The sequence below is a fragment of the Mycteria americana genome, chromosome 5, assembly GCF_035582795.1.
Source record: "Mycteria americana isolate JAX WOST 10 ecotype Jacksonville Zoo and Gardens chromosome 5, USCA_MyAme_1.0, whole genome shotgun sequence".
Lineage (NCBI taxonomy): Eukaryota > Metazoa > Chordata > Aves > Ciconiiformes > Ciconiidae > Mycteria > Mycteria americana.
This window is the reverse complement of record NC_134369.1, coordinates 35,635,358-35,661,179: the sequence shown is the minus strand read 5'-3', so window position 1 is coordinate 35,661,179 and position 25,822 is coordinate 35,635,358. Positions and strand designations below refer to the sequence as shown.

Sequence of the window (25,822 nt, the reverse complement as noted above, 5' to 3'; positions counted from 1 at the left end):
GCCAGGCTGGAGGGGGCGGGGCGCGCGGGGGGAGCTGAGCCGCCGCGCGGCCATCTTTGATGAGGGAGCCGCTCCTTCCCGCCGCGGCCCGCGCGGGGCGCTGGGCGGCCGCGGCCTCGCCCGCCATCTTGAAGTCGGGAAGCGCGTGGGGGCAAGGCGAGCGAGGGCAGGGCAGGGTGGGGCGGGGCGGGGCGTGTCCCGGAAGGGGAAGCGCTGGGTCGCGGGGGTGCCACTTGGCCTCCGAGGCAGCGGTGGAGGCGGGTGGGCGCGGGCAGGCGCGCACCGGTCTCGCAGGTTCCCCGCGCCTTCTCCCCACGGACGCGGCTCGTCTCAGGCCGCCCCTCCGCGAGGAGCCGCCTCGGCGCCCGCTGCTTCCCCCCGCCTCCCCCTGGGGGCAGTGGGGTACAGGGGAAGGTCCCGCTGCCTCAGGTGAGGGCCGGGCCTGCCTGCCCCAGGGCCGGGCTGCTCCCTCCCTCTCCCAGCCGCGCAGGTGTCTCCTCGCCCGCCCCCCCGGCGCGCCGGGGCTCCCTGCCCGCCTCCCCCAGCGGCGTCGGGCGGCCCCGGCGGGATAGCGGCTGCCGCACGCCGGGCCCGGAGGGGCTGCCGCTGGGGGCCGAGCCGGCCGGAGCCGCCGGGCAAGATAGACATGGCTGAAAGCCTTTCCTGGGAGCTCGGTGTCTGCACGGGTTAAGGAGTGCGGGGCGAGGTGGAAAAGTTGCTGTTGAATTTCACTTTAAGGGACCGGACAGAAAGCAGCGAAATGGATGACTTCCGCTCCATCTGCCTGCTGTCTCTGGCCATGCTGGTCGCCTGCTATGTGGCAGGAATTATCCCCTTGGCAGTTAATTTTTCCGAGGTAAGACAGCTTTGCCAAACTGCTCGTTGGTTGCTAAGGGAGAATAGCAGAATCTAGATGGAGAGATCTACCAGGAGGAGTGAGTGCTGTCCCCTCTCAAGTGCGGCAGTGCTGTTAGGAGTGATGTTGTAACTTTACAAGATTTTTAAGGAAGTTGTGAATGCGACATTAACTTTCATTCAAAATTGCAGTGTAAAATTATGCTTATTCTATAATGTGTATAAAAGCTATTTAAGCATGCCAAATTTGATCCAAGTGTCTCAGCTATAGATGAAGGAAAGTATCAGCATGTAGTGGAGGGACGTGATAGCAGCTGGACATAGTTATTCTTAGAAGCTTGTGTCAGAAACCTCTGAAGTCAGAGGTTAACCTTTATTATGTGTCTAAACTTATTATGTCTCAAATTAGGGCTTTAGAAACAATTCAGAGAATGTTCTCAGAAAGCTTTGTTTTGGTTCACAATTTTGTTCACAACTTGTGCTGCTGAAAAGTTAAACTTTAGCTCTTTGATTACAACTCAGCTTCAAGTTGTCCTTCTATCCCATGGAACTTAAGGCATTCTTTTGGAAAAATATCTTGGATACATAAGGTGTTGTTAAAGGAAAGGGAGACTTTTATGGATTGAATGAGTTTCCAAGTGGTACAGGAGTTCGGAAGTGAATGTATTTGGGTGCTTCTAAGAGATGATTGTTGAGGGGATTATGATTGTTACAGCCTTTGAAAGTCTCCTAATATTCTCTGATGCCCAAGGGTTTTAGCTTTCTGAGTGATGATTGTTGTATACAGGTGTGGTGTAGTGAGAGTTTAGTTGTTTGAGGTGGTAAGAGCTCTCTTAGGAGAGGTTTCCTGTTTCTACTGGGAGCAGTGCTGCTTTTGGAAAGTGAAGTTCTGGAAGAGAGAAGTGATTTGTTCTTCCATCAAGTCACAGAGCTGGTTGCACCTGTCCTTTGGTCCCATTATTGCTAGGAGGCTTTGGGAGTAGTATGGAAGGAAAGGCTGTTCGTTTTGGTAACAGTACCATTCAGCTAAATGGATTGAAACATGAAAACATACTCTGAAGTCTTTACACAAACATTAGCATAGTTCTCTTTTGCCAGTGCTTCGTCTGATGCTTTGATGGACCTTCCCTTATATGACTCCAAGACTGTTGCTTCCACTGTCTCGCTCTTCAGAACTCACTTTTGCCCTGAAGTCTACAAAGGATGTTCTTGCAAATTTGCTGAGAACACTACCTAGCATGCTAATATTGTCTCTTTTGTTATTTAATTCTGCATTTTCTCATGTATGTGCTTGATAGTTACCTGTTGTCTGTGACTTTATATTTGGTGTTGTTTGGAGGTAGAGTTCTTGATCTCTGTTTATGTGGCTTATTTATATAGTTGGATCAGGGGGCTCCTAAATCTTTTGTAGCTCCCAACAGCTGCAGGAACACGGATCTATCGTGGAACCCAAAACCATACTGCTCTGCATAAGCAGTAATCACATATTTATTAGCCTTTTGTGTGTGCAGTATTTTACCAACGGTACGCACATGTGCAATCAAGTTTATTGTGGTATCTTAAACTCTCAGAAATTCTTGATTCAGTTTTACACTTGTCTTAAATAGGATATTTTAAGGATCCACATGCTATGCTGGTTTAAAAGAGGAGCTGAATCTCTGCAAATTATTTGCAAATGCTAACTAATCCTGGAAGTGTCTAATTAGAAGTTAGAATTGCTTTGTTTAAAATGATTGCTTAGGCCTGTGCAACATGGACAATTTGATACTGAAATGACTGTTTGGACTGTATATTCTATGGTTTGCAAAAAGCTTTGCAGATGTCCTTAGTGAGGAAAAATGCCTCTTCCCACTGGCTGCTTATTGAATGCTTTACAAAACATACCCCAGATGCTGGACAACAACAGAGTTATTCATTAGTGTTAATATATTTCCTCAGATGAGTTTTTTGCTGTGGAGCCTATTGGTTGTGTTCTGATTTCATGCTGGTTTCTATTCTTTTAATTAGATTTGCATATTCTTGAATGTATAAAACTCCAGCAAAACCAGGTATGACTAAACATTAGTGGTAAAAAGGTACAGACTGCACAGGGCTTCACTTATTTCTGTATGCAGATGTACCCTTTCAGCTTAACCCTAATGTACAGTACTCTGTTGGGCTAACTTTGGGCTGGAAACAACACTATACCGGTTCTTGAAGCTATCTCCTAAGTTGTAGCCTAAATGCAAAAAATAAAATAAAATCAAGTTCTAGCAGTTTGAATCTTTTGCTGGTGTGGTATAACAGAGGCAGGCAGAGTTGACTGGGCTGGGACTGCTTGCTGCTGAAAGTAGGTGTGAGTTTTTGCTGGGTCCAAGTAAGAGTTTCAATACCATGCAGATTTAAAGCAAATACTGAGCTTGCTAATTTGAGGAATTTAAGATTTTTCCCATGTGTTTTTTTAACGCTATTTACTGTGTTGCTCTTGTTTTTAACAAGAGACACACAAGTGTGTTTGTAACTGAAATTGTTTGATTTCTTGGATCAAACTAGATTACTTTTGCCTGTCTGGGTAGAGTGCAATTATTAGATTGCTGTATTCACTGTGTCTAAGTATTTTGTAGTGAAAAGGAGATGGAAACTTCTTGAAATAGTAACTTCCTAGTGTGTATTATTTTCATGGATCTTCAAAATTCACAGGTGCCCAAATGTAAGCAAGCGGTATTTGCAGTTGTAATAAAACAGTATTACTTCTGACACTTTTTTGCCTGTGTTTATGTAAAAGAGATTACAGTGCTGCAGTATAAAAATAATCTTGTTTTTCCTTGTAAGAGACTATATTTTTGCAAAACAACTTTATGAACAGTGGGCGTTGAAGATTATCTTTTCATGTAGATTGCCACTGTATAACAATTTACCAAGTATAATTGTTATATATGCCAGTGCGCAGTGCATGTTTATGGAAACTTTACAGGCATTTTCACCTCTTGCATATTACTGTTTGAATTTTCCCCAGTAATGCTCTGATTGTTTCCTTCTGGTCACATTTGGCTTGCTTTCAGAAAGCTAGTTGTGCATCTCTCTGGAGCCTCCTATTTCTTCTATGCAAGTGTTGCCTATTTCGGTGAGATTAAGCAATGTGTGTCACTATGGTGCACGAAGGAGAATGGATGGCATAATAAGGATATGTGACAAGCATTGTCCCGTTAGTCAAACACCGACCTCTGTCTCCAGGTCCTCAGTAGTTAACATTAGTATTTTGGTAGCATCTACACATCTCTTTGTGCATGGAAGATGATGATGGGTCTGCCACAAAATGTATGTTACACAGTTGTTAGGAGGATCTACACTCCCAGGGTTGCTACATGCAATGTGATAAGGGCTATTACAGAAATGATGAGAAACAGCCTCTGCAAGTTGTCATATTTTAGAGTCTATTAGATGTTTATATGACTGGATTTTCAGTACATGGCTTTAACTTTAGGCTGTTGATGTTGTAGTCACAAGGAAGCAAGAAATAATAGTAAACTGTTCTTATATTGGTAAAACAGAATTTAGCTGGCTCGGAAGGGGTGATATCTCTCTAAGCTTTTTGCCCCAAATTAGAATATAACTAGGAAGATAACCCTTACTAATAGTAGCAAGTACTTATAAACTCTTTGTGTGGTTTTTAGTGGTGTTGTAGAAACCTTCCCGGAATATGAACTAAACTCTTTTTCTTTACTGTACTATAAAAATGTTACATTTATGTATTTTTTTTGTTAGGTTAATTGCAAATTTGCAATACTTACCCAAAGAATCTATTTTAAACCCTATCTTTGCAGATGAGAAACGGGAGTGCCATGGTCTGTAATTACCTGGAGAGTGAAATATCATTTTATATTGCCCTAAATGCCTTTACAGTCTTTAAAGCCTTTTAAAATGTTACTGGAAGGCTTAGAAGTGGTTGTAGAAACAATAAGCACTGTTCTGCATTTGTGCATCTCCTAATCAGATTAAAAAGAAAAAAAGACTGATATAAAATATATATTGGCACCATTAGCAGTTCAACTGGTGCAGTTCCGTCATTCAAACTCTAATTTGAGTAAGCCTTTTAAAATTTTTTTTTATAGTTCTGGTTTTGGACCTATTTTTTGGATTCAGTCCCTTCTGCCATATTTTAGTAGCTGCCTGACATTCTGCAAGTGCTGTGATAGTGTCGTTCTAAAACTTCACTGGCACCATTTTTTTTAAAAAAACATGGAATACCTCATCAGATCTTTCAAGTACAAAAGAATTATCTTTCTCTTAAATTACTTTTTTATCCACAGTTTTATGTTTTTTAAAGAAAGTCTGTTCTTCAATGGTACCCTATTAAATAGAAGGCCATTAAAGTATGGCAGTTTTAAGGACAAGCTTTTGCATGAGTGGCTGTTTGTTTTAGAGACTGAAATGTAGTTTGTCTATCACGTAAGTCTTATAACAGCTTAAGTTCATTCCTTGTGTCTCTAAACTTGTAGGTGAAAGTAGAGCTCCTGCTGCTTTTTTCTCTAAAATCTTCCTTTTTTTTTCTGTAGTCCTAAAACTTTTCTTAGCCCTTTTCTGTGTTATATAAATATAGCTGACTTAGCAGTTTATACTCATACTTGACCAATGTATTTGTGACTGTAGATACACTTACATTATTGGTTCTCTGGTCTTTCTGTTTTTTACTTTGGTAATTTAGTTTTCTTTCTTGTATCTTCCTTTGTTATTTGGATTGGCTTTTTTGGGGAACAGGCAATTTATCTTGTGCTGTGCCATACCTAGCAGAGATTTTAGGGAACTTGCATGTTTAAGATATGATTTCTAGTAGGAAGGATATATTTGAAAACAAACCCAGAACAGAGATAAAACGTAGAGTTGCAAACATGCTTCAAAATTCAGGCACTTTCAATCTTTCTTTGTCTCTGCAGGCGTTACAGTTTGAGGCCCTTAGAGGGTGAGCTAGACCCCAATAATCATTAGTGCCAAATATAGCAATTCTTGCTATTTTCAAGTATGCTATGTTTCATTTCTTGTCTGGTGTTAGCAGTCAAATGGGTCATCTTTCATTTCCTACTTCAGTTGATTGCGTCGGACACTGGATATGTTCACTTTTCAGAAAGTTGATCATTAGAAATACAGGACTATGCAACTGGGGCTCTTGAATAAAAATCAGCAAGAGGTTTTGTGGATCATTCACCCCCTTCCTCCTGCCCCAACCTCTGTTAATAAGGGAGAGTAAAGAAAGCATTTTCATTCTTAAAGATGATACTTGTTTTGTACTTGCTTGCAGGAGAGATTAAAGTTGGTGACTGTTCTGGGTGCTGGGCTGCTGTGTGGAACTGCCTTGGCTGTCATTGTGCCAGAAGGAGTACATGCACTTTATGAAGACATTTTGGAGGGTAAGAACCAAACCCATATCTGTAGATGGCCTTGTTCAAGATAACTTGGGTCATGGTGCTGTGATATACCGGGGCTTGTTTCTAGGGCTTTTAACGTGAGATTGGTGGGAGGGTTTCACAGCAGCATGACACAAAGCCAGCATAGAATCACAAAACTGCCATAGATATGATATTGTATGTTTATGGTGATTTGACAGAGAAATGTGGTCAGGCCATGGATCAGATGACTCTTGTTGAGTGATCCAGTCATTGGCAGCTCCAGGTACTGTACTGTTCATGGAACCACAGCCTTTTATGCCAGGTTATGTGTAGCGCTCCTTATTCTGGGGAGAGTTAAACTTTAACTTTCACTGGAACTTCAAAGGAGATGTAAGGATGCCTTTGGCAGAGAATGAAATTGTGGACTATTTGCTGTTGCTTTTTGTAGATTAGATCACTTCTTATTACAGCAGTTGCAGGAAGTGTTTTATAGATCTATATGTGCTTGCCCTCAAGAATGTCCTCCCTTGAAGCTGAAGAGCATCTTGGAATTAAGTTACCTTAATATACTTGGCTGAAAATTATGGTTATATAGGGCTAATTCACAGAGTAGGATACATTTCTTTCTTGGGGTGGTGTCCATTACATGTAGATATCTGTGCATGGTTCCGAGTTCAAGCATCCAGTTCTAGTCTGCTGTCGCTGGTCTTCAAAACCTCATAGTCTCTAATGAATAGCTCAAAGCTAACAGTTATTATGTGTCTTGTGGGGACTTGAGTGTGGAGCACATCTTATACCCAAAAGTCTTAGTAAACCTCGATTTGAGGTTATGACATTATTTTAAATAGACAGAGCTCATTACCTCTGTTTGGAGTGCACTTTAAATCTTGCTTTAGTCTTGTGCTATTACATTACCATTGCATGTATGAGATTTTTCCAGTATGCTCAGAATCAGAAATTTGCCTTAAGGTAAACAGCAACAACTTAGTGGTCACAGGAGAAAGGACTATAAAGTTGAGGCTGTAGAAAACTTCGCAAGCATCTGATGTACCATTGTTGCTAATCTGGGATTGAGAGATAATTGTAATACTCTGCTTTTCTTGTACTACTGGTTTTTTTCTTGTTTCTACAGTTTTAAATTTCTTTTTAGTAATATGCTTTAATTTATCCTGGTTTAGTTTCCACTAAATTTATGTTGTTCTGCTTAGATTTAAAGTAAACAGAATATAATATATAAAATTATCCTTTATCAAGAAGTGAAAGAACCTCTGATTATGCTTTTATACTACATTAGAGTGCACTGTAATTTGTGCACTCTAATGTAGGCTGTCTCTAATGAGCTGTAGTTGTGGGTTTGCTCTCCATTCAATTTTAATTCCAAGTAGCCTAAATTTTTCTTGTAATGATATGGCTAGCAGTAAATACAATTGCTGTGTATGTTTGCTTTTTTTTTTCTCCACTAAATGGGGTATACTGTTCATGTATGAAATCTACCATAACACAGACAGACTGTAAAGATTTTTTTTGTCTTGCAGAGAGGCAAAATTCATGGGTATTACAGAATTAACTAAAAAAATATTTCTAATATTTAGGATATTCAAAGTTAAGCTTAAGGTTCTGAGAACTTAACAGCTTTCAGTACTTTTTTTTTTTTGCAACTTTACACATTTATGTAATTAAACCTAGAAAGGTGCCTAGGGGAACATTGAGGTATATTCATATAAGTGGAGAAAAAAAAAGAGGGGGAGAGAGGTGTCTGTGTTTGTCCAGTTCCAAGTGCAATTTAACTCAGAGACTGGTTGCTTGTTATCAAAACAGGTGTTTGTCATTGATACAAAAGTCATTTACTATTACTTTGTTTTCCCACAGGCCACAGAACAACTAACTTCGAATTTTTGACCTTGTAGGCTGAGAGCAAATAGCATATCGTGATTTGGATTATTATTTGATCATAAACCTACGTGTGTAGCAAAACCTTTATTTGAGTATTGCCAGCAAATAAAATTCCCTTGGTGACTTCAGTCCTTTGTTTTACCTGGTGAAACTGTGTAACCACTGTCAGAAAGATTGCCCTGAGTTACCCACCATGTTTTATGGCTTGAAATGATCTGAAGCAAAGTTAACTTTTTAATATAGATGGCAACAATTTTGTGGTCTAAAATTACTTTATTGATCAGTCTTGTTCAGCAAAGATATGTTTGAAATCTTTCAAGGGCTACCAAGCCTATTCTGATGTGATTTATCTGTAGTAATGGCATTGTGCCAACATTTTGTACAGTGGGATGGATGTACAATTGTCTCATTCAAGAAGATGCATGAATGTCCAGATGTCCAGCAATAAGATGACTTACTACAGTAAGTCAAGTTTTTGCTGTTAATGTCTAAAACTTCTGAGTAGTTGCCAACCAAAAGACCTCTCCAAAATGACAAAAGTTTTACTTCTGTCACTTAAGCCACAGATGTTGGGAAAGCCCTAGTGTATGCTGTGTTCCATTTTGTTTGTTGCTATTCTTTTTTTTATAGAAAGGTGCATGAAAGTTGCACTGTCACTTTAAAAAAAAATCTAGAGTGAACTTTAAAAATGCAAGGTTGAAACAAGAGAGAGATTCTGTGTTGAATTGTAATTATTATAATCAATTCAGACATGTATATCCTTACCTTGATTCAAGCAGAACAAATCAGCAGCTGCAAAGTCAAAAAGCTTTCCAGTGCTGAATGATGATTTCTCCAAAAGCCTTGTGTATTCTCATACTGAGAAAGCATTGCTTGCTGTTAGACCAATGAAACAATCTAGTTAATAGCCCAGTTTCTAAGTGCTGTGCACTAGTCCTGTTAGACCTCTTACCATTAAATGTGATAAAAAATAAACTAAAATCAGTAACATTGTTTCGAGTAAAGATTTTTTAGAACTTCGGATGGAAACTTTTTGCTTAATCAGTGTTGTTCTATATAGCATTGTCATCAAAGCATTGCTGTCCTGTGAAATAGCAAGAAATACAAAGTGAAACCAAGAAGAGATTGGTGCATGTTATTCTTTCAAGTCACTTTGGAAAAAGTCTTTTTCAGAAAAGAGAGAGAGTTCAGCTGATGGACAAGGTCAAGTAGGTCATTCCAAACTTCAGGAAGAATTAAAAGGGATAGGTAGGAACAAGTGATTAATACATAAGGCTCTGTCATCTTTACACCCTCCCATCAGGTATTTGTATACATTGATAAGATCCCTCTGAGCGTTCTCTTCTCCATGCTGAACAGCACCAGCTCTCTCAGCCTTTTCTTATAGTAGAGATGCTCCAGTCCCATAATCATCTTTGTGCCTCTCCAGTATGTCCGTGTGTCTCTGGTACTGGGGAGTCCAGAACTGGACCCAGTGCTCCAGGTGTGGCCTCACCGGTGCTGAGTAGAGAGCAAGTATCGCCTCCCTTGACCTGCTGGCAACACTCTTCCTGGTGCAGCCCAGGACTTGGTTAGCCTTTTTTTGCCACAGGACAAACTGCTGAGTCATGGTAAACTTTGTGTCTACACGGACCCTGGGGTCCTTTTCTGCAAAGCTGCTTTTCTGATTGTAGGTTCCCAGCATGTAACTGGTGCCTGGGGTTATTCCTCCCCAGGTGCAGATCTTAAGATCAAGTCAGATCTTAAGAAAAAGCATAGTTCCTGATGAAGCATTTGAACATGACAGAGTCCTCTTTGTGTTCATAGATTATATTACAGTGCTAACTATTGCTTTCTTCATGTTCATGGTTTATATTATAGTGCTAACTGTTGCTTTGTGAGGGAGTAGAAATTAATGTCACCTGCTTCCTTATATTGGACTGTATTTCATATGTTCTCTAGGGCACTGGAGCTTTGCAAATGAGTTCTCTGTTTTTTATTTCTTATTCAAAAAACCAAATTTCTCCTGACTCCGCATGCAAATACAGGAAGGTTGCTTGTGTGAGTAACTATGTTCTCTAAGCGTAGGGAAAGGACAGGAGACTTTATGAAAATAATTACAATTAGAGATTGTGATACCATCATTGGGTCTAGCAGGGAAACATAGAAGAAGAAACATTTTCTTAGTAAAACATTAAAGAGATTTACAAATATTAATTGAACCTGCCAAACGTGGTTGTAAGCATTGGCCCTGTTCTGGAATGGAGGCAACTTGTACTGAATGGTAGGTAGTTCAGGGCCTTGGAGCATAGCATGCAACTCAAACGTCTGACTTAGCTTGAGGTATAAGATGTGGAAGTAGGTTTACTGTATCTGTTCTACCATTGGAAACATTTGAGTAGTACTTATTGTGTGTAAAGCGCCTTACCTGCTGTGGAAGTACAACTACTTATAATAAGTATGCCAAGGAGCATTAAATGCCTCTTCTGCATCACCCAAAGGGCTTTCTAGCCTGATGTCTTGTCTCTGCCAGGGGCTGTAAGGGGAAATATAAAAAAAGAAAGAATGTATGATTCAGGTGAGCACAGAGTCTGAAATCAAGAGGTCAAATGTTTATTGTGCTCTATATGGTAGCTGGGAACTTAATTCAAAATTCCCTGCTCCTGATCTTTGTTTGTACCTTTCTAACAGTGTATTTCTGTATGCTGTTGGCAGAAGAAGGCTTAGACATGATTCTTTGCTTATATCAGCTGGAAACAGTACCTAGAATTTTGCTTAAAAAATAGCTTTATTAAATCTTTTTCACATGAATGTACTAAAGCAACTCTTGCCAATGTTTGGTGGTGAATACTGAAAAAGCTATGTACTTCTGGACATTGTTTGCCCTCTGTCAGATGGAATTGCAGTAATTTCTTGTGGTCATGAGTGAGGTTGAAGGATCACATGGATCTATCTTGAGAGCCACTAGGCCAAAGAATACTGAAAATGTTAAACGCACATGCTGGAAAAACCTTCTTTCTCTTTAAGCCTGTGTAAATTCAGAGTGAGACTGATGTAATTTCTTTTGAAATTGGTGGGAATTTTGTGCGTGGTGAGTATTTGCTTGTGATAAAGACCACGTGCTGAGCAAACGGCAACCTGTAAAAGTTGGTAAAGTTATATTGTGTCTCTGCTTTCTAAAACTCATTGTAGGTAGAGACATTGGTCACTTACTAACCTATGAAATATTTGAAAATGTTCTTAAATTATGAACTGTGCACCAAATAAAGCTTTTTATACCATGGAAACTTAACTTAAAACCTGTTCAGCTGTTGTCTTTCCCCTTCTTAGATTTTAGAGTTGTTCCCAGCTCACCTAATTTCAGGGTAGCTCAGTGAGACAAAGTAAATGTCTTGGGGTGGGCATGGAATGTGTAGGGAAAGGAAACAATCACACAACATTCAACCCCAGGGCCTGGACTTTGGGTTTCTAGGATGGTACTGATATTTCTAGGACACTGTGCTGACTTAACTGTTGTTCTAGTCTGTATCAGTGGAGTGTATCAGGGCTAACTTGTTTAACTAGAGACTGATGCTTTGAGATACAAAGTTCATCTTCTTAAAGATTGCATTAGATCTCTTAGTGGATGGAACCGGTTTTATCTCCTCATCCTGTATTTTCTCACTTAAATGAAGATTATGACTTAACTGCTTGACAGTATCTCTGAATACTGACAAACTGGCAACTTCAATTAAAAAAAGGAATTATTAAGCAATTTTTATCAATCAATTTGTATTTAAAATGCAGCATTTAAACAAAGTAGCCTGGCTTATCAAGTATTAATGCTTTCTTTGCTTTTCCATGCTGGAGATGTATGGAGAGAGGCCAACCAGACAAATGAGTGTTTCCCTAAGTAAATGGTCTAAGACTGACCTTGAATGAGGACTCTTGTGTATTGTCCAAGAAAGCATGAGGAATGTTTTTTGGCAAAGGAGGATAAAAGTGACGATGCCGTGTTTAGTCCCCTGTCTCCTAATCTGTTTGTTTGCCTGGCACAGGAAAGCATCACCCGGCAAGCGAGATGCAGCGTGTGATTGAGTCTGAGAAGGTAGCAGAAATCCCGGTTGTACATGAGTATGGCCATGACCATTCCAGGTTGCATGCCTACATTGGTGTATCCCTTGTCCTCGGCTTTGTCTTCATGCTGTTGGTGGACCAGATAGGCAGCTCTCATGTGCACTCTACAGATGGTAAGTAAAGATTCACTTCAATTAGACTTGCTAATTAGTCTTAATTAGCAAGTTGCAATTTTTTTGAATGCTACTGGGATTTAATTTGACCGGTCACGTCCAGAGTTCCAGTGGGTGCTTTACAAACATAAAGCAAGGTCTGTGTGAAATGTTTGTGCTGGAAATCTATCCTGGAATTCAGCATAATTTGAGAGCTTGCTTCGCTAACATGAAATAACTGTACAAGCACGTATGGTGGTGGGGGTGGAGGGTGACTTGACACTTGAGTTATTGTCTGTTTTACAGTATCACCCATAGGGGGGTGGTTTTTGGCTTTCCAAAAAACTTCAGGTTAGTCTTATCTTTGTTTTTCCTACTTAATTGTCATACATGTAGGTAAAATTTGCAAAGAACAAGAAGTTATCCTAAGTAAGACTGCAGAAATTGCTAGATGTGAGCTCTGGTCCTTTACTGTAACTGCACAGCTAGACTCCCACACTAGTCTAGAGCCTCACTTACTTCAAAATATGTCCTGCTTAGTTCAAAGATTTCTCAACTTCATTGCAAGACTCTCAAAATGCCTACAGTTGCCTTTTGTTTCTTGCCTGTGGCTTCACGCTCAGACTGTAGCTTGAAATGCACTGAAGTTGTTTTGTCATCTGAAAAGGTATTTTATTGCCTTTGGCTGCTCATTTTCTCCCACATAATCTCCTCTGGTGGAATTTGGCCCTCAAAAATTAAGGAATTGATCTTGAAGGAAAAGTAAAACACACACACAAAGGAGGGGAGATGTGTTTTGGTTGGATCCTTGGCAGTTGACAGTGCAGCTGCGCAAATGCTTGTATGGGGTTAGTGGCATGGGACAGATGGGAGGCCAGTGCAGGGGCTGTGTCACCTTTGTGCTCCTGGAGAAGCGTAAATGGAGCCATAGCCATGGCTTTTCAAAGGAAGCAGTGGCAGTGAGGATGACAAGGGGATGCAGGTGAGCAACTGCCAGGAGAATCCTTGGTTTGTACAGGTTATGACCCTTTCCTATGTCTCTGATCAAAGCAAATACCAGGAGAAAGTTGACTATGATCTGTGTTAGAGATACACACAATAAAACAGGTTATTAAGTAAAGTTTTATCTAGTCTGTACCTCTGTCACAGGAAATGTAGTAGTGTTTTTGTAATGTTTTTAAAGCTACTGAAGAAAAACATTTTTCTTATTTGAACCAATGTCTGGTAGTTTTGTTATCTCCCAAGCGGCTAGATTTTACTTGGTCTAAACTAGAAAAATTCTGTAGGCCAGAATGGAGGTACAAAAATCAAATGTGAACTCTTTCTTTGAGTGTGTTTAGTTCTGGTCAATCCAAAACAAATTTAAAGGAAATGTTCTTTGTGAATATCTCCTCCTATTTGACATGAGTATACCATCGCAGTCATCCAAATGCAGCTTATGCAAATAATTGCTCAAATAGGCTCCCCTTGATTCAGAAGATCAATCTGACCGAAGAGAATACATTAGCTTTTAGCCAGCTCACTTCCCTGATCTGACTCACTGGGCAACTATGTGGGTGCCTAGGCATGAAGAGAGAGACTGGAGGGTGGGGAGGACAAGCAGGAGGAAAGGAACAGGACTGGACTTTCCATTTTGGCAGCAGTGCAGACTTATTAAAGTAGCTGTGTAAGTGTGCTTGCAGTCAGTTTACTGACCACTAGTATAATTAAAGAACGGCTGTTTAGTGGTTTGGAATTAAACAGTTGAATAATAAGTCCTATGCGAGTATAGAAACATCTTATCTGCCCTGTTCATTGCAGTGATTCTTCGTAACAGTTTCACTGCCACTTGTGTAGAGGTGGATGTTGCCCTGTTGTGCTGTATAATGAGCTAACCTGCAAATGGCCTCAGAGTAGTTGTCAAACAATTCCAGTCGAAACACTGGATCTCGGGCAGCACTGGCTGCATTTCTCCTGTGTGGTGTATAATGTTGGGGGGAAATCTTTGCAACTGCTGCTGTGACAAGTAGAATTTATTGCTTACTAGGAATTGCCAGAGAATCAGTGCAACAGAGCCTGCCCCAGACTGTCACCTGAAGGAAAATGCCAACATTGGGCTACGTGAGGAAAAATCATCCTGACTCTTGGAGCAGCTCTGGATTCTGGGGATGCAAAACTAGCTGTTCCTTCCCTTGGTAGCATGGAACTTTAACATTTGGTTTCAGGTTAAGAAAAATGACTGCTTCTGCCTATATCAATGATCCTGTAAATTGCAAAGAATTGTCTGTGATTCTGTCACTTGTTTGTTGGCAGAACTTCAGGTGATTTGAAGGTGTTAAGTATCAGACTATTTTACGGTAAAGCTAATGCAGAAATATGAAAGCTGATAGTTTTGAATATAACTGCCTAAGTAACTGGTAGACACACATGCAGTGATACTTAGAATTTTTCTTCCAGCATAATTTATGTATTTGTTCTCTTTATCCTAACTTTCCTCATGACCATTTCAGATCCAGAAGCTGCAAGGTCGGGCAACTCCAAAATCACCACAACACTGGGACTCGTAGTCCATGCTGCAGGTAATGTGGGGCCTATTGTTAGCACTTGGCAAGGACTTTGGTTGCTGCGTGGCTCATCTTTAGATGCGATAGAAACACTTGGGTTTTGTTTTCGAAGGTGGCTTTTTATTAAAAAAAAAAGAAGAGGCAGGGCGGGGAGAACTAAGGATCTTCCCCAAAACCTATTTGGAAAACATACTCCAGTGCTCAGAATGTTCCATGGAGTTTGATAATATCTTGTGGTAAAAAGGACGCTATAGGGTGAAGTGCAAAGATGTGACTGAAACATTTGGGCCGACTTGCAAGGACTGAAAAAGTATGCATGTGTTGCAGTCAACCCATGTTCATGTTGTAGTTATTCACTATATATGTGTAGTATAAATATGATGCTTTTTAATCTCTCCTACTGCAAGTTATTGTCTAGACAAGTCATAAGATGTTGATCAAAAAGATATTTCTTCACTAAACAAAGTGTCTATATATTAAGGATTAATATAGTATCCATTTCCTATTTCATTTAGACAATATATTTATGTTAAATGGTAAAAAATAGCATTTACAATAGTATTTATATTTGAAAATTCATTTAAAGGGTGGTAATTAAAATTCTTTTAATGATTAGAATCTAAAGCAGATTTTTAAAATTTAGACAGGAAGCCACTTCTACTACAGAAGACTAAAATAATTAAGCTTGTTACCTGGTTCTAATATGTCAGAATGTGTCAATACTGAATAGATTCTCAGTATGGCTTTTATGGTCTTGGGAAATATGAGATGACTCCTGTTGAGGGTTGTCTGAAATCCTGAAATTATTGTGGCTTGAGAAACAAAGGGGAGTGAATCATGTGTTGGGTTGGTATTGTTAATGGCATTTTGGGTAACAGGACTTCTCAAATCAACATGTTTTGTACTGTCAGCCATTGAGAGGGTGGGAAAACTGAAACTGATGTGGAGGAATAATCCATGAATTTGCACTCCTGTTTCAGCTGATGGTGTTGCATTGGGTGCAGCAGCTTCTACTTCTCAGACTAGTGTCCAGTTGATAGTGTTTGTTGCGATTATGTTGCACAAGGTAAGTCATCATCCAAAAATCTTCTTTGTTCTTTAAAAGACTGTTAAAGCATACAGAAATTACTAAAGATCTTAAGTTTCCTTAGTGATGTAATCTGGAAATGTGTAATGCCATTGAAATGAACAGGTTAGTAGTACAGCTTCAAGGACCAAAAAGCACTGGTATGATGTATGACAGAATAGCAAATGATGGATGCTAAGTCTGAATGGGGTACGAATGAGAGAGAATTGACTGCCTACCTTGATTGCAGTGGTTGGGAAAAGTCTCCCAAAAGTAGGGAGAGAAGACCAGCTCACAAAGAAATGTGGCAGCTTCACACTGACTTTTTCTGAAGCTAATGTGGTGGTGTGTTTTTTCTTTAAAAAAACCCAAAACCCAAAACAAACAAAACCCCCCAAGATTCTTACTGCTGTAAGAGATGTATTCAGAGAAGTTCTAGAGGGTGAAGCACAGAAGTATATGCTAGTGCATTCAAGGAGGAAAAGCAGTTTTATGCTGGTTACAACAGTTTTTTTGGTTCTGTGATGTTCTTAAGAAAACAGGAAGGATATTTGTTATAAAGGGTTTTAGTGTTTAAAGGGTTAGTCTTTTGAAACCACTTAATATCAGAGTACTAAATTACAACTTCTGGTTACCTCTGTTATTGTAGTAGCTTCAACATCAGTCATATGCCATTTCTGCAGGAAAAAATTTTAAACGTTTTTCTGATGGTAACAGGCAAACAATGGCTCTTGAAGATGGGAAGATCTTTTTTCCTTAATGTTTGTGCAGTTATCTGTTAGCTATATAGGTTCTATACGTATGTATGCAGATGCATATTTGACTTACAGTAGCACATGCATAAATTAGTCATGCATTCATCCAAAATCTTGCTTACATAATTGCATGTTCAAAATGTTAGGAAATCCAGATCTAGTATGTCTTTTCTTCACTGTTCATACAATAAATTGTGGTTTACGTAACCCTCTTCAAAGGTGGCAATGTCAATGTTGCATCTTGCTGTGAAGCTTAGTTTATGGCTATTGTGAAGTGAAACTTCTTTTATTCTTAATGTTCAAATTAACTGACTTCTGAAATTGTACAATTTTAGAAGAGAAAAATTTCTCCTCTGAAAGATTATCAAGAAATATTTGGTTTTGAAAGAGAAATTTATTTCTTCTCTAGTGTCTATTTTTCTAGTCTTCTGATCCTGATTGATGCTTTTGTCTCTCTCATCTTTTTTCCTTCACTCATGGTTTCCTTCTTCTAAGTTTAAAAGAAAAAATTCCGTGTATAAAAAATGCTCAATACATTTTAGTTTATATCTTATCTCAAAAATGTCAGGGTGGACTGCTATTGTCTTTATGCGAGCAAAAATGTAGTAAATTCCATGAGTAGGACAGCTATGCCCTGTGGTTAAGAAACTGGATGCCAGCAGAGGGAGAAGATCAAGTATTTGTTTGCTTCCCGGTGGGAACAGAAATGAAACTGAATGATGAACTAATCAAGAGAGCTCTTAAGTCTTTGTTCATGTGGAGGCTGACAGTTATCTTTGGGAATTTTCCCCCCCTCCATGTTAATTGTGGAATTTTTCTGCTGTAGATGAAACTGTCCATCTAAGGATGCATAGTAGTATCAGGATGAAAAAAGAAATTACATGAGTTAATGGAGACTTAGGGATTGTAGCAATGACTCAAGTCAGAATGAACATTTTAATATTTATAAAGACTACACAAATGTCTACTCTGATAGCCAGAACATGGGTTTCCACTAGGTACTGTTATTAAGGTAGGGCAGTCTGCAGAAGTCTATTGATTTGGGTTAACTGCAACATACTGGTGCTCTCCCTGAATTTCTTCCAATTCAGTGCATTTCAATGTAGTAAGTTGTATTTCAACTTTATCTCAGATTTCAGGGGATTTTAGAAGGTATTGTATTACCAGTGAATATTGTTTTTTGCAGGCACCAGCTGCCTTTGGCCTGGTTTCCTTCCTGATGCACGCTGGGCTGGAACGGAATCGAATTAGAAAACACTTGCTGGTCTTTGCGTTAGCAGCACCTGTTATGTCGATGGTGACATACTTAGGGCTAAGCAAGGTAAGTCTGTGATTTTGTTCTGCCCAAAATGTAGCTTAGTGGTGGAGTTTGGGGAAAGGAATATCATATGAGTTTCACAGAACATAATTCCAAACTGCTTGAAAAATTTAGCAGAATGGAGATTTTTAAAAAAAAAAAGTGGATAAAAAGCTAGCAATATGAATGTGTGACACAAAATAACCCATGCTTTCCATCAGAACCAGTGATACAACTCCTTTATAGAGTTTTGTATAGCTTTTTTTTTAGAAGGCTGATTTCTGTCATTTCTCCTTTCTACTGCTCCCTGCTGAGAACTTAACAGTTTACTCACATATACCAGATTTTATCTGATGAGTATATAAATAAGTAATTTTCAGTGCTGCTGCATGCATTCTTATTTTAATATGCAGATAGAAAATAATCTTTGCTAGTTTCTCCCACCATCCCAGAATTGGTCCTGTATGTTCAAAGTCTTTTTCACGCTGTGTCAGAAGTTGAATCCTCAGCTCAAACAGCCTTTTTGCCTTTCATACTCCTGAAAGCATAGTCCTGGCTTGGCTCTATACAACAAATGGCCTGTGAAATGGGCCACTGCGCATGAATTTATCATCTCTGTCCAAATTAAATGTTTCTGCTTCTCACAGCATTTCCTATGATGCTCCTGTGTTTAACTGCTGTGGGCCGTGCTGGTGACACACTGTGGTGTTGTGTCATAAAGAATCTAATGTGATCTCATGAAACTCAAGTCATGAGAGGAAAGATTAAGTAAATCATCTGGGCTAATCCCTTTACTTGCTGGAAAGGAGTTATTTTTGATACTGCAGTACAGGAGACAGCAGGAAGGGTTGGGTTTGTAAATAGAAATGAGAATGCTGTTTGAGCATTCTTTTGATGCTGGCTCACTAAGAGTTGGTTTTGCATTTTGCACTTCAGAAAGAACAGAGAATTGTAAGGCATAAGCGCTGTCACAGTGCTTATATACTTCCAGAGCAGAAGATGTATCTCTGCTCTTTGGAAAAATAACCTGAGAGTATACCAGAGAACTAACATCACACTTGAGTTGGAAATTGTTCAAGAAATATTTCGAAAATGGTATGAGTGGGTTTGCATTTCATTACATTTAATGATGTGTAGCATGATCTTAATCCTAGTATGAATGTGAAGAGGTGCTCAGTTTTGATCCAGAAGATGCATTTCTTTATGAAGTTTGCATGGAAATTTTGGAAAAGTTTTGGGTGTTCACTTGTACATCCAAATGAAATATTGAAAGAGTGATGATTTGGGACTTAAATCTAGCAAATCTTGCTCTGACCAGCAGGGAACTGGGTATTTAAAGGCTAACATCTTGTTTGAACTCTTTGTTTAGGAAAAGTGGGGGGGAAGTCAGTCTTGAGCATTCTTCCTAAAATTTGTGGCTTTGCAATCTGAATTTTATTTTTTTCAAAGCACATTTTGTCATTTTGACGTTTTGTATGTTGCTGTGAGATGGTCAAGCAAGATGCTTCTGCAAAGACTTTTTTTATTCTGTAAGGGTTCCTAGAAGTCTGAAGTGAACTAACTAGGATGAGAGGTATCTTTCTGCCCTCCACATCAACTTTAGAATGCCAGTTGCTACACATAAGGTGCAAGACACAAAACAACACATTAAACCGTTGTCATTGTGAGAGAACGAGAGTTGATAGAAATCCTACTGTCTTGACACTTACAGAATTTTTTTATTATTGATTGAAGAAGTTCTGCTTATCCTCATTTTTTTGCTCTGTTTGTTTGTTGGTTTTTTTTTTCCTGTTTCAGAGCAGCAAAGAAGCCCTTTCAGAAGTCAATGCCACCGGAGTTGCTATGCTGTTTTCTGCTGGGACTTTTCTTTACGTTGCCACAGTTCATGTCCTCCCAGAAGTAGGAGGAATTGCTCATAGCCACAAACCTGAATCAACTGGAGGAAAAGGACTCAGTCGTCTGGAGGTGGCAGCCCTAGTATTAGGATGCCTTATTCCTCTAGTCTTGTCCATTGGACACCATCACTAAACGCTCAAATTTCACCATTCTCCTCCTCGATCTGACATGAGCAGTAAATGTCGGCTGCTCCCTTTATCACTGTCTCTTACCCATCATCCATCCCATCCACTTTGAGTTCAGAGGAAACGTTGATTGCAAAATGAGGAATACTGGGAAAGTTTTTAGTGTAGCAAAATGTACTTTGGCAGCCGGACATAAATTCTATGTAACTTTTCTGAAGACATTTGCTATTTTAATTGTTACTTCTGGCCCTATTCTCAGGGAAGATGGAATTTGGAGTTTAAGAAAGGTGAGCGGGGAAGAACATAGCAACTCATCATGAAATTGCAATCACCAAAGTATCCTGCAATTCAGCTTTCACAGCTGAGAGCAAAAACAAAGGATGGCTGCCTTGGGAGAGGTTGAAGTCTTACTAATGAAGAAAGGGGCTCTCCCCCATCGGTTCTATGTTGTCCTGACAACACGACTGGTCTTTGTAATGTTTGTCACTAATTGTATTGCAAAAATGGGCTACACTCGGAATTCTGGACAACACTGCTATTGTCACAGAAGTGTCACTGATAGGAAAGAAATGATGTAGACAAAGTGTAGTATTAGAGTAGGAAATCAGCTGGTTAAGAAAGTGCAAATTAATTTTGCAGTGTATTCCATTATTTAAGATAAAGGATAGAAGCAAGGGGAATATTGTTGTGATTGTTTATGCAATTGTTAATAAATTTTAAAAAGGCAGTATTTCTTGGGAGATGGTCTTCTGCCAAGTCACTAAAGCGTGGACACCAAAAATGTTAGCAGGAGTTAGGTATTGGGTACTGTGATTACACTACTGCTACACTACTGCTACTGCTGAGAGAGATATCTGTAGTATCCTTTGAAATCGAGCTGTTCTGGGCTCTGAGGAGTAGAAATCTGATGGAGACAGCTGCTGAGGGACCAGAGAACTTTACTAGCCCATTTGCAAAAGTGAACTGCTGAAATCAGTGGGGGGGTGGGGGTTTCATTAAATAAAAGGTATTAAGGCTAACAAAACAGATGTTTAGTTAAATATTTATGCTGCAGATAGAGTACAAAGTGTTTCTAAAGCACTTCTAAACAAAAAAACCCAACAAACAAAAAAACAAACTGCTGGGTTCCCAGTGGACCTGTTAGGCATTTTGCTTTTCCTTTGGGAATTGTGCATTTGCCTCTTACTGATAAGTATTAGTTTTGGGGAATCTACTGGAGGACTTATTGCCAACTGCTGATGCCTCTCACTGCAGAAGGTGATAAAAGATCCCTCCCTTTCCAAGGCATAGCCTTCTCTTGTCAGGCACCATTTCTCTTATGCAAAATACATTATACTCTAATAATTGTAGTGCATTGAAAAGTCAGGAATGCTTGACGTGCACAGACTCAACAGAAAATTCTTTCTTTAGGGGAAAACTTTTTAATGCCGTACCCTTTTTAAGCTATACTCTGCACTTTTTAAAGATAACATTACCAAATATATTTTTCTTTTGATTTTTTTTTATTTGAAATGGATTTTCAGGGCTTGACATATCTTCTTAACTGAAGTGCTTCTTGTTTCCATGAGTGTGTCTTTTTCATGCCATTTATTACTTACATTACACCGGCCATTGTGCCTGTTAACGTCTTTACATTTTTGTCATTGTCCTGTTTGTCTGCTAGTTCAATAACGGGTATGGCCTGGCTCTTGGACTAGTGGTTGCTTTGTCTGTTGGCTTTGTAGCAATACAGGTGTATTCCAGGATTGAACCTAGTATTGATCCCCAGGAGTGCTTGTCCATTTGTGTGTTTTACTGTATAAAATCAATGCAAAATTATTCAAAATCATCTTTTCCCACAAGACAGTATTTTCAGATAGAATTAGTATATCAAGCCTAAACAAGCATTTTTGACCTTAGAACTTCAAAAGTTAATTCTGCTCTGAAAAGCCACTGCAAAATTAGTGGCATGGATGAGATCCTCTCCTGCACATTCTTAAACTTTTTTTTACAACATACATATGCAACTAGTAAGTTACCTGTTTAAAAAGTTCAGTGATACAGGTTACCGACACATGCGAATGACACACAGGGGTGTTTACACCGGAGCTCCCAGTGTTCTTCCTGATTGCCCCCTAATTACCCTCTTCCTTGATAATCTCACTATTTTACCTTGCTTAATCTTTCCACATAACTGTTTCCAAAAGCTGGAGGGTTTGCAAGATCTGCAGCAGAAGCAGGAGATAGCTTAGTGCAGCATGAGGTGCTCGCATTTTGTAAAACAGTAGGGTTTTTTCTTTAGGCTATCATCTGTCACTTGCACTGCACCCCACTAGTTAAGCTGGCATCCTGACTGTGTTCCAATTCTGCCTCATTTTGTGTATAACAATAGCAACAGTTTAGGGAGGTATGTAGGTAAGGTCCCATTTCACACCTTTTGTTCCCGTGTTGGAGCATGTGGATAGTACCTTCCTATATGGATGAGTGTGTATTGATGAGGATATGACAGCCAGTCTTTTCACTGCTGACATAACCTCTGGTGTGTTAATCATGGTGCTGCTGCTGAGAGGTCTTGTCATCTTTCTTTTCTTCTGTCCCTCAGATCATGTTTCCAATTTCTGGGGCAGCCACCAGAAATGGTAATACTCAGTTTAATGATTCCTGAACTACAGGGGCCAAGCTCTAGCAGCAGGTGAGGGGTTTTAAATGAAAACATTGGCAACTTAAAATTGGCACAAAAATTCTAATAACATGTACTTTTCATTTTGGCACTCGGTTAAGTGATAGAAGACTTCTGTTGATATTTCCCCCCCCCTCCCCCCCCCCCCTTTAGAAATAGCAACAGCATTTTCTTTTGGCTGTGTCTGTTCTCTCTGTGTCAAACTATTATTTTCAATTCTGTAGCTGAAACTGCAGTGACTAAGGAAGCTTTTGGTTATGTGGTAAGGAGAATATAAACTTTTAAATGATCAAACCTTTCCAAATTGTTAGTTCCACATGGAGGATTATTTTCTTGAGGCAGAGTATTTTAGTGAGTTAAATAAAACGGTCCATTTTATTATATCCCCTTTTTTTACCTATCTCCCCATCTGTCACGGTAAATCCAAGCACTGCATGTAGTAAGGGCCATCTGGTATCATTTTCTACTCCTCAGGGGACCTTGGTGCAAACAAATTCCTCTTACTCTCTCTGTAATAGCCATCCTGCCTGTATGTTCTACTGTGAGGTAGGTGGCAGCAGGTCTAGCAGGTAATGCTTTAACCAAGTGCCAGGCACGTCCCCCTTTCCTTCTGTAAATCCCTCCAGGAAATCTATAATCTTCTCAGCTGTTTTTTCAGTTAATGATTTCTTAATTGGCAACAGGAATTGGACTAAAGCTGTTTTTGCTGATCCCAGTGTGTTCAGGTACTTTCCCTACTGTTCTAATTCATGTATTAAAAAAAGGGAAATATTTCTTTTTCAGCACCTGATGACAGATGCAGAAGCTGCACTGACATTAACTTGAGTGAGGATGGCTGAGCTGTCACACCGAGATAGGAATTTTTGATAGTTGTGGCATGTCAGATGGCCAAGTGTTAAACACAGAAACCCACTGTTGACTTGAAAGAACCATTTCCAGGTGGATTGTGTAAAAGGCTAATGTTATCCAAGAGACCCAGGAAAACTACCCTGTTTATTCAGGAACTAGTTCAGAGCCTTTGAGGAGCTTTTGACAGTAGCAGATGTCTGTGTGGTATCAGCTCTATGCAGAATACGAGAGATGCTGTGGAATCGGTGTTGCTGCTGCTCCCTTCCTGCTCTGTGCTGGGACTTGGGAAGAAGAGGAGGGAAGTGTATTTGTATTCCTTTGGGGTGGAAGGAGGAGGAGTGGTTGTGGTATGGTGGGAAAGTTTACGATGACTTTAAGATTCTTTATGACGAATTTCAGATTCCTGTTCACCTCAAACTTCTTTTAAAAATAAAATCTTTTTTTTTTTCTTACTGTCCTTTTATTACATCTCTTAGCAGCCTTGGCTTTCCAGGGAAAAACATTGCGTGGTCATTGCTGTTTACCTGACTCCATGTATGGAACTGTAATTTTAATGTCTCTTTTTTTTTTTCCAAACCATTTGTACACAAAATCATTCCATGAATGGCTGCCTTATAATTTTTCCACTTTAATTGTGAATGGTTAAAATAATGTTGCCGTTTTCAATTTGTTTTATTATATTAAATTTTTACTAGGTGCAGTGCTTCAGAGTTGGCTTGTCATTTACTGCATGGGGTTTTGTGATGGCTCCGACAAAGAGAAATGACAGTCTTAAATGGGATGCAGGCGGTGCAGACAGTACATTTTATTTTTGTGTAAGTGTGTTTGCTGCTTTTCTTCATAATGTCTGAGCACCTCTTGGAAACCTGAAGTGTGAAGCTGCATGTTGGGAGGCAGTCTAGCAGACTGATTTGGACGTGGGTATGAATGGGTTTAGAGGTATAAATACAGAAAGGATTTGACAGCTCTGCTTGAGCGGGGCATTTGACAACTTCTGTCTCCCACAGAGTGTTTAGGAGTTGGCGTTGCCCTGAAGCTCTCCCCCCACCCCACTGCCAAGGAAATCTCTGATGCTTAAAAGGCAGAGACCTCTTTGGAGGGCCATAAGGAGTTCACTGTCTCAGGATTGCTCCAGACCACTGTTAAAAGGCTGGAGGACACGTTGGGACTAAAGAAAATTGAGAGCACAGGATGGAGTGAAAACAATCTTGTCAGCCCCGAACCCAAAATGCAAACACTAAGTCCCTCCATTCTTTTCAGAGACTTTGTGACAAAGTAGCCTTTTCCGTATATACGTGCCTCTGTGTGATTTGGATTAAAAATCAACTTCGAATATGCAGGCAAAGATGTGAAGAAAACCCTAGCCTGCTTTTTGTTCTTGTGTAATGGGGGAAAACTGCTGCTGAAATCTTTCTTGCCCCTGTTCTGTGCTTTTGGGTTTGTTTTTTTTTTTTTCTCCCATCTTCTTGCTGTTTTCAGGCACTGAGTCACAGCTCCGCTTTCCTTGTGACTGCCCCGTGATCCTCCTGCTTACCTGTTCACAGCTTTTCAGTATTGCTCGCAGTCTTCACTACTGACACAGGTTTTCTCGAAGGCAGCTTACCTTCTTCCTGCAGTGTACAACGAAATGAAAGCCTGCGTTAAGCCATAGCTACCTAAGTTTTCTCTCTAGTGCTAGTCGTGGTGCTGGTTGTAACTGAGAGTGGATTGTGTTCTTGCTGTGACGAAAAATTGGCTTCTTGGGCTCCTGAATTTCTCTGGAAGGGTTTTATTTGCCTCTAACATAATTTTGAACTGCAAAGAATAGTTGGAAATTAAATTTTAGTACTGGTTTCTAAGAGGTACTCAGGCAGCGGATATATGAGGAGAGCTTTGAAAATTAATTCTGTTTTGTTATCTGAGCAAAAACTTGCAGGACAGTAATTTTTTTTCCTATAGGACATTTTAGACCATATTTTTAGGGTTTGCAGATTTTATTAAAAGATTCTCAAAAAATCCAGTGAGTTGCACATTGTGTGCTATGATTGTAGAAGGGGCAAACTTTTCATATAAAACACTGTATTTCCTTTTTTTTTTTTTGAAGATGCAACTTTAAAAAGAATGGCCACAGCTGGACACCTCTGACTAAAAATGTTACTTTACCAAACTTGGTCGGGACTAGATTTAACATCTTAAAACACATGTAGGGAACAAGTAAATTAAATTGCAGGAGTAAATGCTGTGTAAAAACCAGAAGGGTGCTTGTCTCTTGCCAAAGCATATGTAAGTTATGGTTTCTGTCCTGATGTGTGTATGCTTGTAGGGGTTTGTAGAAGAAAGTTATTAACTGCTGCA

At 39.7% G+C, this 25,822-nt stretch overlaps 1 protein-coding gene across 2 annotated transcripts; it reads left to right on the top strand.

Moving 5' to 3' along the window:
* The first annotated feature begins 206 nt into the window (after nucleotides 1-206).
* SLC39A9 (solute carrier family 39 member 9) lies at nucleotides 207-21,673 on the top strand. Of its 2 annotated transcripts, XM_075502925.1 has the most exons (8): nucleotides 207-429; nucleotides 739-856; nucleotides 6,131-6,239; nucleotides 12,128-12,319; nucleotides 14,788-14,856; nucleotides 15,822-15,907; nucleotides 17,849-17,983; nucleotides 19,757-21,673. In XM_075502925.1, exons 2-8 carry the CDS (start codon nucleotides 761-763, stop codon nucleotides 19,985-19,987), a joined length of 918 nt encoding a protein of 305 aa, XP_075359040.1. In that variant the 5' UTR covers nucleotides 207-429; nucleotides 739-760; the 3' UTR covers nucleotides 19,988-21,673. The 2 variants fall into 2 exon arrangements, with proteins under 2 accessions (XP_075359040.1, XP_075359039.1); XM_075502924.1 differs by lacking the exon at nucleotides 739-856 and having other exon boundaries at nucleotides 298-429.
* Nucleotides 21,674-25,822: the final 4,149 nt, after the last annotated feature.

Excerpts from the sequence above, each read along its gene's own strand:
- SLC39A9 (XM_075502925.1), top strand. The coding sequence starts at position 761 with ATGGATGACTTCCGCTCCATCTGCCTGCTGTCTCTGGCCATGCTGGTC. Across the intron at positions 857-6,130 it reads TGGCAGTTAATTTTTCCGAG|GAGAGATTAAAGTTGGTGAC; the intron begins GTAAGACAGCTT and ends ACTTGCTTGCAG. Across the intron at positions 15,908-17,848 it reads TTGCGATTATGTTGCACAAG|GCACCAGCTGCCTTTGGCCT; the intron begins GTAAGTCATCAT and ends TGTTTTTTGCAG.